The sequence below is a fragment of the Capra hircus genome, chromosome 22 (assembly GCF_001704415.2).
Source record: "Capra hircus breed San Clemente chromosome 22, ASM170441v1, whole genome shotgun sequence".
Classification (NCBI taxonomy): Eukaryota; Metazoa; Chordata; class Mammalia; order Artiodactyla; family Bovidae; genus Capra; species Capra hircus.
Window position 1 is genome coordinate 42,532,442 of NC_030829.1, and position 12,866 is coordinate 42,545,307.

General features: G+C 40.1%; 1 protein-coding gene across 9 annotated transcripts in view; it reads left to right on the plus strand.

The window, feature by feature from the left end:
• The window catches only part of C22H3orf67 (chromosome 22 C3orf67 homolog), a 257,850-nt gene that overhangs the window by 237,985 nt on the left and 6,999 nt on the right, over positions 1-12,866 (plus strand). For all 9 annotated transcript variants that reach the window (XM_013973669.2, XM_018038302.1, XM_005695771.3 and 6 more), the window contains one exon: positions 5,637-5,731. In XM_013973669.2, the coding sequence (XP_013829123.1) occupies positions 5,637-5,731 (95 nt within the window). The remainder of the gene's footprint in view (positions 1-5,636; positions 5,732-12,866) is intronic.

The window sequence follows — 12,866 nt, forward strand, 5'->3', positions numbered from 1 at the left end:
CTTTCTGATTACCCAGAGTCTGACACAGCAGTCACTAAACACAGCAGTTTAGTAAATGTTTACCATATATGTGAAGGGCTTCCCTGGTGGCTCAGATGGAAGAGAATCTGTCTGCAGTGCAGGAAACCTGGGTTCAGACTCTGAGTTGGGAAGATCCCCTGGAGAAGGGAATGGCTACTCATGCAGTATTCTTTCCTGGACAGTTCCTTGGGCAGAGGAGCTTGGCAAGTGTGTAAAATTCTCTTGTAAACATAGTCTTGTTTTTAAGTGAAGAAACTGAAACCATACTCTAAAGTGAGGACATTATCCTGTTATAAACATATCTAAGTCACTTCTGATTCAATTAAAGCTCACTCCTCACCTTAAAAAATATAACATGCAAGTTGAATGAAAAGAGCATGGTAGTGGCAGGGAGGGTGAGATTTTAATGTTAGATAAATTTGTCTGTTGTGAGGATTCACCAGATGATATTTATTCTTCATCTACACTAGATTTGTGTGTGATTTAAAGTGAACCCATGTCTTGACTCTTGAATAAAACACACCTTCTGGTGAGAGAAGGTGCTCCCCATGTATAGATGTGCCTGCAAGCCCTTTCTCTTCAGTTCCAAGAGGAGAGGTAGGCGTGGGAGGCCCGCCAGGGTTCACGAGGAAAACAGGAATAGGAAGCAGCTCCCGAACCTGCTCAGAGAGCAAGCCTGGCTGAAGAGGATATTCTGCGCCACAGGAGCTGGAGGTTTTCTCTACAGGTGGATAAGATCTGTCCTTGAGAGAAAAGGTTTCTAGTCAGAGCGGAGGAAGCCAAACAAAACAGAGTATCAGGTCCAAACAACGCAGAAATGTGAGACAAAGAGCAGGAGCAGGTTTCAGCCCACAGGTAGCCAGAGTGAGAAGCAGGCCAAGGACACATTTCAGAACTGAGCTAGGGCTCGACCTGTGTGAGTGAGCCTGAACTGACACTCCCCCATCCCTAGATATTTGTGGCCTGCTTCTGAGAAGACAGAGGCTTAAATGAATTGATCAAGGGTCAAAACAATGACTTAGCATTAAATATCTCCTATAAAAATATAAACATGTAAAGTATAGGTGCTAGACTACACATTTCTGCTTATTAACAAGTCACCCCATAAAAAGAGATTGTTCTTTAAAAAATGAAATTATTAAATAAGATATTAGTTCGTATCCCTCAAATTGGAAAGCATAAAAACTTGACTACATAGTATTGTGACATGTCTTTGGGAAATGAGCACCCTCAGATGTTGCTGGTGGGAATGCTGAAGGGTACAATCCTTGTGAAGAAAATTTGTCAGTATCTAACAAAGCCGAGTATGCATTTACCTTTTGTTGCAGTAATCCCACTTCCAGCAATTTACCTTGAAGATGTATCTTCAAGTATACAAAAAAATGCCCAAAGTTATTCATTATAGCATGAATTGCAATAATCACAAAATATATAAAACTTGCCCAAAGAAAGGAGAGTGGTGAAATAAATGTATGCCACTTCGTGGAGTCGGTTTCCCAGGTGGCTCAGTGGTAAAGAATCTGCCTGCCAATGGAGGAGACCCAGGAGACACAGGTTCAATCTCTGGGTTGGGAAGATCCCCTGGAGGAGGAAATGGCCCACTCCAGTATTCTTGCCATCCAGGGACGAAGGAACATAGTGGTCAGTCAGTTCAGTTCAGTTGCTCAGTCGTGTCCGACTCTGCAACTCCATGAATCGCAGCACGCCAGGCCTCCCTGTCCATCACCAACTCCCGGAGTTCACTCAGACTCACGTCCATCAAGTCAGTGATGCCATCCAGCCATTTCATCCTCTGTCATCCCCTTCTCCTCCTGCCCCCAATTCCTCCCAGCATCATAGTCTTTTCCAATGAGTCAACTCTTCGCACATAGTGTTAGTGGGCTACAATCTATAGGGTCGCAGAGACTCAAACATAACTGAACACACACACACACACAAGTGTGAGTACTATGCAGCTGTTTAAAAAAAAATGACATTCTCTATGAATTGGTATGAATAATTTCCCAGTTATATTTTAAGTTGGAAAAAAAATGAAAGTGCAAAAGAGTGATTATAGTATTGTACCTTTTGCATTAGAAAGAAGAGGAATGGAAAAATAGGTGTGTATCAGCTGAATTTTTGCAAAAGAAAGGTAGAGATACCAAAACTAATGAAATTGATTACCTCTGGAGGAGTGGGTAGGGATGGTGTTGAAGTGACGAGGGGATAGAAACAAACTGGAAGGGATGAGAGAAATCTGTTAACTATGTCTTTCTGTGAACATTGACTTTTGAACTAATATTTTAATACATACTTGCAGCAAACGTAATAAAAATCAAGGGGAAAGACCTAAAATATAATACAAACAGAAGCAAATGACACTAGCTGTATTTCAAATGAATAATACAACCACACTGAAGTGGTAGGTTGGGGGACACATGTATACATTTGGCAGATTCATGTTGATGCATGGCAAAAACCACCACAAGATTGTAAAGTAATTATTCTCCAATTAAAATTAATTAAAATAATATTAATAATATGGTAATAATGGTCTAATATTACTACTCATATTAGCAATGTTTATAAAAAACATTTATAAAAATACTACTATTTTTATTAGTAGATTAGTTTATACTACAAATAGTAGCATTAAAAAAAAAGTACTAGCGTAAGTAAATTTTGAACATGGTATTTTGACTAAAGATAAAAAGAACCATAAACAGAATTTTTGAGAGTAGGTTTGGTGGGTTTATTGGCTGTTTTGTTTGCTTAGCAATTCTGACACTACTTTTGGTGTGTTCTGTACTCCAGAAAATAAGTAAATATACTGAGGCTAATGGAAGGCAGTTTCCTAAGTGTCAGAAGGGAGTTACAAATACGGAAAAGGGAAAGATGAAAATAACTCTGTGGTATTATATTAGTATTAGAGAAATCAATATGAGCTCATGGTTATAGATCAGGGGCCATCAAACATTTTCTGTAAAACGCCAGATAACAAATATTTAAACTCTGAATCATAGCACAAAAGCTGTCATAGATGGTACATAAACTGATGAACATGGCTATATTCCAATGAAACTTTATTTATGGACACTGAAATGTGAATTTTATATCAATTCCATGTATCACAAAATATTACTATTTTAATGTTTTTAACCATTAAAATATATAAAAACTATTTTTGTTTTACAGGTCTTATAAAAGCAGGCAGTGGGCCAGATGTGGCCCATGGGCATACTTTACCAACCCTTGATAGAGAGATGATGATGGATAGATAGATAGCAAATGTGACCAGATGTTTAAATTGGAGAGTATGTGTGAAGGATGATATAGTTCTCTGTACTGTTATTAAACCTTTTCTATAAATCTGAAATTACTTTAAGGTATTTTTTTTAATTTATTTTTTTATTGAAGGATAATTGCTTTACAGAATTTTGTTGTTTTCTGTCAAACCTCAGCATGATAAGATTTTTTTTTTCGATGTGACCATTTTTAAAGTCTTTATTGAATTTGTTACAATATTGCTTCTGTGTTTTTATTTTTTGGCCACAAGGCATTTGGGCAATCTGAGCGCCCCAAACAGAAATTAAACGTGCACCCCCTGTATTGGAAGGCAAAGGCTTAACCACTGGACTGCCAGGGAAGTCCCTGAAATTACTTTAAAACAAGCACAAAAAAAAAAATCACAAAAAGAGTAACCTGTACTTTTTATAGCTACTGCTAACAAAAAAAAAAAAAAAAAGGCAACATTAACCAAATCATTGGCCTAAGAAGTAATGTCTTGCCTTTTATAGCATCTACTTTTTCCTGGATGTCCATGGACCATGGCTAGAAGCTACTACAGCCATTGTGTCAAGTTTCTAATTTGTCGCTTAGGGGGTTATTTTTCTCCTGTTCATCCTTGCTCTCCATCTCTCTTAACGAGTAATGAGGTCACTGGGCTGGTAATTTGTATGTGACCTTGTAATTTTCTACAATGTAGGAATTTTTTGGTCTGCTATAATTAAATGGACTAAATAAAAGGTGCTTATCAGAAAATGCCCCATTAGCTTGGAAATCTGTGACAAATCCTTTCTGGTGTCTTTAGTGTATTATTTTGAAATTCAATTTCACAGCAAACTCACTTTGCTTATTTTGCTAGCCATAGCCTGGTGATAGCTAAGGTGAAGAGTGAGCAAAAGTATCTTAAGATAATACAAATATGAACTGGATAATTTTTACATTAAGATACTTTTTATACAAGAAGAGTAAACGATTTGCAAAGAAAACCTCTACTGTACAGACTTGAAATCATTCTACAGTTCTTTGCTGGTTTAATTCCAACAGAATCCAGTCTTGCCTTGGTTTATCATTGTAGATAAAGCCATTCTGTTAACTCCATTGATAAAGAAGATGGTATTAGTCATAGCTGAAATTTTTTGAGTGCAGCTCTGTACCCAGATCCACACCAAATGTTTTTCATCCTTTTTGTTTTTTTCATTTAATCTTAACCAAAAAATAACTTGAGTAACAATTATCTCTTGTTTTATAGATAAGGCCTAGTGATGTTATAAGTGACTTGGCGAAGTTCTTACATTTAGGAAACATGGGGCCAGGATTGGCCTGGGGAGCCAGCCCTCTTAGTTTCTTATTGGGACTCTCTCCCATTGTAGACGAAGACAGCAGGAAATACAGAAATTTAGAAAGAAACTTTGGGGTCATGAGGACATGTCCCCTTTGAGAAGAATAAGGTCAGTGATACAGAGTGTTAACATCAATGCGAGAAACAGAATTCACTTTGGAAAATCCTTTGCATTCCCTTTCATGCTCTGTTCCCGCGAGGAAGCTCAGTAGCAAGTTTAGAGATGAGAAAGGCTTGAATCAGAACACAAGGTGACATGCCTTCCGAATGTCGCCAACTTGCGTCGCCCCCACCCAGGCATCTGCTAGAGGAACAGGGAGACAGAATAATGGAAAGAAGGAAAGTAAAGAGACTGGGAAATGAGGTTGGACGTTGTAGGCAGAGGGACGAGGAATGTAGGAGGTCTTTATGGAGTGGTTTTGCCCCCATTCACACTGGGAGAACTCAAGTATTGAGCCACTCAAGGGCCCAACGGTCCTCTCTCTCCTCTTTTGCCCTCCCCTGCCTCCTCTTTTGCCCTACCCTGGAGTAAATGCATACCAGCTCCCACCATCATGGCTGGTCCAGATAGCTCCAAGACTAAGTTCCCTTTTGAATCACTGAGTGGATTCTTGTCATCCATGACATGTGACTGGTGGCTTTGTCAGGCTTTCTTATGCAAAGGTCCTAAGGAGCTTTATCTCTGTATTTCTTCTGACTTGTTTAAGTAAGTTTCTCAGGTAAGAGGAGCTGTGCTATAGCTGAAGATGAATACTGTGTTTCTCAAAGGAACAGTGGTCATCATTAAGATGGTATGTTTATTGAACAACTAGTTAGTGAAGTAACTGACTTTGTATTTACAGATTTATAAAACTGAATATTAATTTCTGGACATCTTATTTTCCGAAGTATGAAGGAAGAAAAATGTTTCTTTGTGAAAGCTCCAGGGAGTTAAAAATCCAGGGGAAAGGTAAAAATCTATATATCTAGAATTACAAACATGTGGTTCATTTTTTTCTTCTTTTCTTTTTAGGGACTGGTTAAATATGCTGAGCCCACCGATTGTTCCTCCCAGTCAACAGTCCGCAGAGCGGCATCAGGATTCTTCTGGAAGCTCGAGTGTTCAAGGTGGGAATATGAAAAATGCCAAGCATAAAAAAATAAAAATAATTAACTATAAATAGACAAAATCAATCACTTTGAGATTCCACTATTTTTATTAAATGATAATCACTTAGACTCACGCATTGAAAATGAGGTAATCTGTGCCTCATTTTATAGGGTGATAGGTTCTTTGCAACTAAAAGGAATTTAAAAGAGAAATTGTTCTTGTTCTCTGAAGGTTAATCCCTGGGCAAAATATAATTTAAAGCATAAGAGCATGGCTTTGGTGTCAAATTGACCTTCATCTGAATTCCAGCTCTAGCAATTCCTGCTGTGTGACTTTTATGAATTTCAGTTTTATAAAATAAGACTAATAATAGATGGTGCCCACCTGCAAGCTTTTCATGAAGATTCAGTGAGGTGTACTGTATATGAAACGTTTGGAATAATGCCTACAAAATGCCAGCTGTTAGTACTGTTACAAGGCAGACCAAATATTCCATGTTTTTGTTAATACAGAGATACAGCCTTTTTATTAAAGCAGAGGTTGACACGGAGCTATAATGGGTTGTATTAGTAATGGAAAAATTCAAAGGAAGCAGGAATGAAAATTTGCCTGGGGTTCTCTTTGTTGATGAGAGCCTCTAAGATGAACTGTTTAGATTCTGACTGTGAGCAGGGAACGTGGCTGTCAGCAGCATTGTAGAGGAGGAACAGAAAAGAATCTTTAGTGGAATCAGAGGGCTTGAGATGGGAGGGGTGGGGAGAGATCTAAAATGCATAGAGTCACAGACAACATCAGAGTGGGACTCCCTGAGATTGTTCTCCAAGTCGGATTGTAAAGATGGGTGCCCTCTGTCTATAGTCTCTTAAAAAAAAAAGGAACTGAAACCAGGGTAAATTATTCTAACAAAGTTGCCAGTTTTATTTTTTTCCCTAACTGCCCCAGGGAAGAAGTGGAGCATCCCATTTTTCATCAGGTACGGAGAATCCAGAGTGAGAGCTGATACATCTGAGTTGTGCATCTAGGCCGCCCAAGTGATGGCAGTGTCACTGTGATTTACTGTCTGAAATAGATGATGCCCCTCAAATTGAGACTGTTTTTAGAGGTGTACGTTTATAATTACTTATGACAGAAAAACAGAATCTTGGCTGTCAGGAGGAGACCTTGCTGTGAGGGGACAAATAATAAGTTAAGTGTCCTGAATAAGCCACAGGAACTGAGAATCTGGTCCTTAAGCAGAGGCACCGAAGACCTATGGTGGTGACGAGTGGCCAGAAGGATGTCTTATAGTCGCCTTTGCAAAGTGATGTCTTGACAGCAGGGGCTCAAATTATGTTGAAGGTAAATAGAACTTACATCGAAGACAAAGAAACACATTATATTCAGAGGACTGTAGAAACGTTCTGGCCAATGTTAACCAGATCTGGCACCCCTTCTCCCTGTCACTCTAGATTTCCATTTCTGAGCCTTTCCCTTTTCTGATAGGCTTAGATAGTTTGTAGCTAATTAAGACCATCAAAAAGTAGAGTTTCTTATTTGCTTAATCTTTGCATGTCATTGGCTTCATTTTAAACAACACAGCATGCACTGAACTTGTTTCTGTCTGTTCTTATAAAATGTTTGTCAAAGAAAAATACTGGGCTCAAGCTCAGGTATGTATCATCAGAAGGAGGGGGCCACACAGGTGTGGCAGTCTGGGAATCTTCCTAGGTACCTGTTGCTCAGTCTTTATCATTAATTATTAATTCAGCATTTAACATATGCCAGACACTGTGCTTGGTGGTTGATTTAGTCCTCAAAAGTAAGTCACTCAAAGACAAGTATTGTATGATGTCACTTATATATGGAATCTAAAATTTGATACAAATGAACTATTTACAAAACAGAAACAGTCTCACAGACACAAAAAACAAACTTAGGGTTAACCAAAGGGGAAGGTGGGGTAGGGGTAAATTAGGAGTTTGGGATTAACATATAAAAACTACTGTATATAAAATAGATTAACAACAAGGTCCTACTGTATAGGCAGGGAATTATATTCATTGTCTTACAATAAACTATAATAGAAAGGAATTTGAGAAAGAATATATATATATATATATATATGTTTATATACATATATATGTCTGAATCACTGTACACCAGAAACTAACACAGCATTGTAAATCACTATACTTCACTAGTAAAAAAAATGTAAAAAAAAGAATCAGTCCTCACAGCAGCACAATGAGGAAGATACTATTTTTGTATATGCAGTTGTTATTTTTATAGCCGGAGAAACTGAGAATAGGAGCCCTTGACTAATTTGCCCAAGGTTAGTCATAGGCAGAGCTGGGATTGAAATACAAGCAGCCTGGCCCCAGAGCCCAACCACAGTTTTCACTTCTTAATTTTTTTTGGTTCCAGTTCAGTTCACTCGCTCAATATGTCTGCCTCTTTGTGACCCCATGAATCGCAGCACCCCAGGCCTGCCTGTCCATCACCAACTCCCAGAGTTCACCCAGACTCATGTGCATCAAGTCAGTGATGCCATCCAGAAATCTCATCCTCTGTTGTCCCCTTCTCCTCCTGCCCCCAACATTCCCAGCATCAGGGTCTTTTCCAGTGAGTCAACCCTTTGCATGAGGGGGCCAAAGTATTGGAGTTTTAGCCTCAGCATCAGTCCTTCCAATGAACACCCAGGACTGGTCTCCTGTAGGATGGACTGGTTGGATCTCCTTGCAGTCCAAGGGACTCTCAAGAGTCTTCTCCAACACCACAGTTCAAAAGCATCAATTCTTCAGCACTCAGCTTTCTTCACAGTCCAACTCTCACATCCATACATGACCACTGGAAAAACCATAGCCTTGACTAGACGGACGTTTGTTGGCAAAGTAATGTCTCTGCTTTTCAATATGCTATCTAGGTGGGTCATAACTTTCCTTCCAAGGAGTAAGTGGCTTTTAATTTTATGGCTGCAGTCACCATCTGCAGTGATTTTGGAGCCCCAAAAAATAAAGTCTAACACTGTTTCCACTGTTTCCCCATCTATTTCCCATGAAGTGATGGGACCAGATGCCATGATCTTCGTTTTCTGAATGGTGAGCTTTAAGCCAACTTTTTCAGTCTCCTCTTTCACTTTCATCAACAGGCTTCTTAGTTCCCCTTCACTTTCTGCCATAAGGGTAATGTCATCTGCATATATGAAGTCATTGATATTTCTCCCAGCAATCTTGATTCCAGCCTGTGCTTCTTCCATCCCAGCATTTCTCATGATCTACTTTGCATTTAAATAAGCAGGGTGACAATATACAGCCTTTTCCTATTTGGAACCAGTCTGTTGTTCCATTTCCAGTTCTAACTGTTGCTTCCTGACCTGCATACAGTTTTCTCAAAAGGCAGGTCAGATGGTTTGGTATTCCCATCTCTTTCAGAATTTTCCACAGTTGATTGTGATCCACACAGTCAAAGGCTTTGGCATAGTCAATAAAGCAGAAATAGGTGTTTTTCTGGAACTCTCTTGCTTTTTCCATGATGCAGAGGATGTTGGCAATTTGATCTCTGGTTCCTCTGCCTTTCCTAAAACCAGCTTGAACATTTGGAAGTTCCCAGTTCACGTATTGCTGAAGCCTGGCTTGGAGAATTTTGAGCATTACTTTACTAGCGTGTGAGATGAGTGCAATTGTGCAGTAGTTTGAGCATTCTTTGGCATTGCCTTTCTTTGGGATTGGAATGAAAACTGACCTTTTCCAGTCCTGTGGCCACTGCTGAGTCTTCCAAATTTGCTGGCATATTGAGTGCAGCACTTTAACAGCATCATCTTTCAGGATTTGAAATAGCTCAACTGGAATTCCATCACCTCCACTAGCTTTGTTTGTAGTGATGCTTTATAAGGCCCTCTTGCCTTTGCATTCCAGGATGTCTGGCTCTAGGTGAGTGATCACATCATTGTGATTATCTGGGTCGTGAAGATCTTTTTTGTACAGTTCTTCTGTGTATTCTTGCCACCTCTTCTTAATATCTTCTGCTTCTGTTAGGTCCAGACCATTTTTGTCCTTTATCGAGCCCATCTTTGCATGAAATGTTCCCTTGGTATCTCTAATTTTCTTGAAGAGATCTCTAGTCTTTCCCATTCTGTTGTTTTCCTCTATTTCTTTGCATTGATTTCTGAGGAAGGCTTTCTTATCTCTCCTTGCTATTCTTTGGAACTCTGCACTCAAATGGGAATATCTTTCCTTTTCTTCTTTGCTTTTCGCTTCTCTTCTTTTCACAGCTATTTGTAAGGCCTCTTCAGACAGCCATTTTGCTTTTCTGCATTTCTTTTCCATGGTATTGATCCCTGTCTCCTGTACAGTGTCGTGAACCTCCCATCCATGGTTCATCAGGTACTCTATCTATCAGATCTAGCCTCTTAAATCTATTTCTCACTTCCACTGTATAATCATCAGGGATTTGATTTAGGTCATACCTGAATGGTCTAGTGGTTTTCCCTACTTTCTTCAATTGAAGTCTGACTTTGGCAATAAGGAGTTCATGATCTGAGCCACGGTCAGCTCCCTGTCTTGTTTTTGCTGACTGTATAGAGCTTCTCTATCTTTGGCTGCAAAGAATATAATCAGTCTTATTTAGGTGTTGACCATCTGGTGATGTCCATGTTTAGAGTCTTCTCTTGTGTTGTTGTGTGTTTGCTATGACCAGTGCGTTCTCTTGGCAGAACTCTATTAGTCTTTGCCCTGCTTCATTCTGTATTCCAAGGCCAAATTGGCTGTTACTCTTGGTGTTTCTTGACTTCCTACTTTTGCTTTCCAGTCCCCTCTAATGAAAAGGACATCTTTTTTGGGTGTTAGTTCTAAAAGGTCTTGTAGGTCTTCGTAGAACCATTCAGCTTCTTCAGTGTTCCTGGTTGGGGCATAGGCATTGATCATCGTGATTATTGAATGGTTTGCCTTGGAAACAAACAGAGATCATTCTGTCATTTTTGAGATTGCTTGCAATTACTGCATTTTGGACTCTTTTGTTGACCATGACGCCTGCTCCATTTCTTCTAAGGGATATAATGGTCATCTGAGTTAAATTCACCCATTCCAGTCCATTTAAGTTTGCTGATTCCTAGAATGTCGACATTCATCCTTGCCATCTCCTGTTTGACCACTTCCAATTTGCCTTGATTCATGGACCTAACATTCCAGGTTCCTATGCATATTGCTCTTAACAGCATTGAACCTTGCTTCTATCACCAGTCACATCCACAACTGGGTATTGTTTTTGCTTTGGCTCCATCCCTTCATTCTTTCTGGAGTTATTTCTCCACTGATCTCCAGTAGCATATTGGCCACCTACCAACCTGGGGCGTTCTTCTTTCAGTATCCTATCATTGTGCCTTTTCATACTGTTCATGGGGTTCTCAAGGCAAGAATACTGAAGTGGTTTGCCATTCCCTTCTCCAATGGACCACATTCTGTCAGACCTCTCCACCATGACCCGGCCATCTTGGGTGGCCCCACATGGCATGGCTTAGTTTCATTGAGTTAGACAAGGCTGTGGTCCGTGTGATCAGATTGGCTAGTTTTCTGTGATTATGGTTTCAGTCTGTCTGCCCTCTGATGCCCTCTCACAATACCTACCATCTCACTTGGGTTTCTCTTACCTTGGACGTGGGCTATCTCTTAACGGCTGCTCCAGCAAAGTGCTGCCACTGCTCCTTACCTAGGACAAGGTCACCCCTCCTGACCTTGAATGTGGATTAGCTCCTCTTGGCCCTCCTGCCCCCACAAAGCCGCCACTCCTTGGACGTGGGGTTGCTCCTCTCGGCCGCCTTTTTTGGTTTAAAACCAAATAAATAAATTACCTAATCAAAAAAATACTGTATATAAAACCAGCAACTGAAAAATAACTTTTCTGTTGAGAGTTCCTAATCTACAAGAAAGCAAATGAAAATATCTCAAGGGCTGAGTAGCTAAGTTCTTTCAGGGGAAAAAAAAAGGCAGATCTCTGGTCACCTGTTGCAGCCCTGCCTCCCCATCCTATGCAGTCTTGTCGCAAATAACTGGTGGCCATACTCCCTCCAGCAGGGTGGGTCGCCGAGGGGTGCACTTACCATGTTGACCAGATGTAGGGCAAGGCCAAGGGAGTGAGGGGCCGAATGAAGAGCAGAATGACTCCAGTGTGGGACTGACGGGCCTGGGTGGTTGCTGGGCCCACCTTCTCAAAGACCTCTCTAGACGATCTTATGAGTCAGTCAGTCTCTCACTTTACCCTGTATCTTTTCATCACAGCCTTTTCACAGTTTGTAACTCGTGATTCATTTACTTGTTTATTGTCTTTTTTCCCAGGTAGTCTAAGAGTTTTTAAAAGCAGAGACTGTCAATTTACGCACCCCTAGATCCCTAGTACCTGTGCAGTTTCTGGTATACATTATAACAGATACTCTGGGTTCTCCTTAGAACACAGGGAAGGAAAAAGGGAGGGAAAGAGGGAGAGAAATGTCATCCAACTGGTAATTTCTTGTAACAATAACCTTGAAAGAAAGAAAATCAAGGTAGTTAATTGAAATCCAACTTTTCCTCAGTTCGTTTTTTGGTATATCTGTAAAATGGAACAATGAGAGTATTGAACTTACCCATACACTGTAGCAGTTCAAACAGTTGGTAGGTTACTGTATGCAGTGGCTCTTTATGTATAAGCAATGAAGAGACTTTTCTGTCAAATGAAATCTCATCTGAAATCCCAATATGTAAAGTAGTTACAAGTAGAACCTCTCTGACTGAATGCGAGTTAGGGTCTCAGAACCCTGCCATGGGGCCCTAATGAACCAGTTTAAAACACCGATGTAGTCCATTGCCCTCAGTGTAGCCTTGCCCAAGGTCAAATGCTCAATCAGAGTTAGAATTTGGGTCCAGGTTTCTTCCACAGGAGTGCCTTTCTGAAGAACCATCACACTAGGACGTGAAGGTAATTTTGAAGACTGATTCACAAGGAAAGAGTCTCTTCCATCTTCAGACTTCTCAGGTGAAAATAACAAAAACATTTATTTCACCTTCCTTGACCCAGGCCTCCATGTACACTTTAATTCTCAGAATTAGCCTACAGATATGTAGGTACTATTGTACCCTCTTTTACACATGAACCCTGGGACTTAAAGCAGGAGAGTGATGTGATGAACCACCACGTCCATCA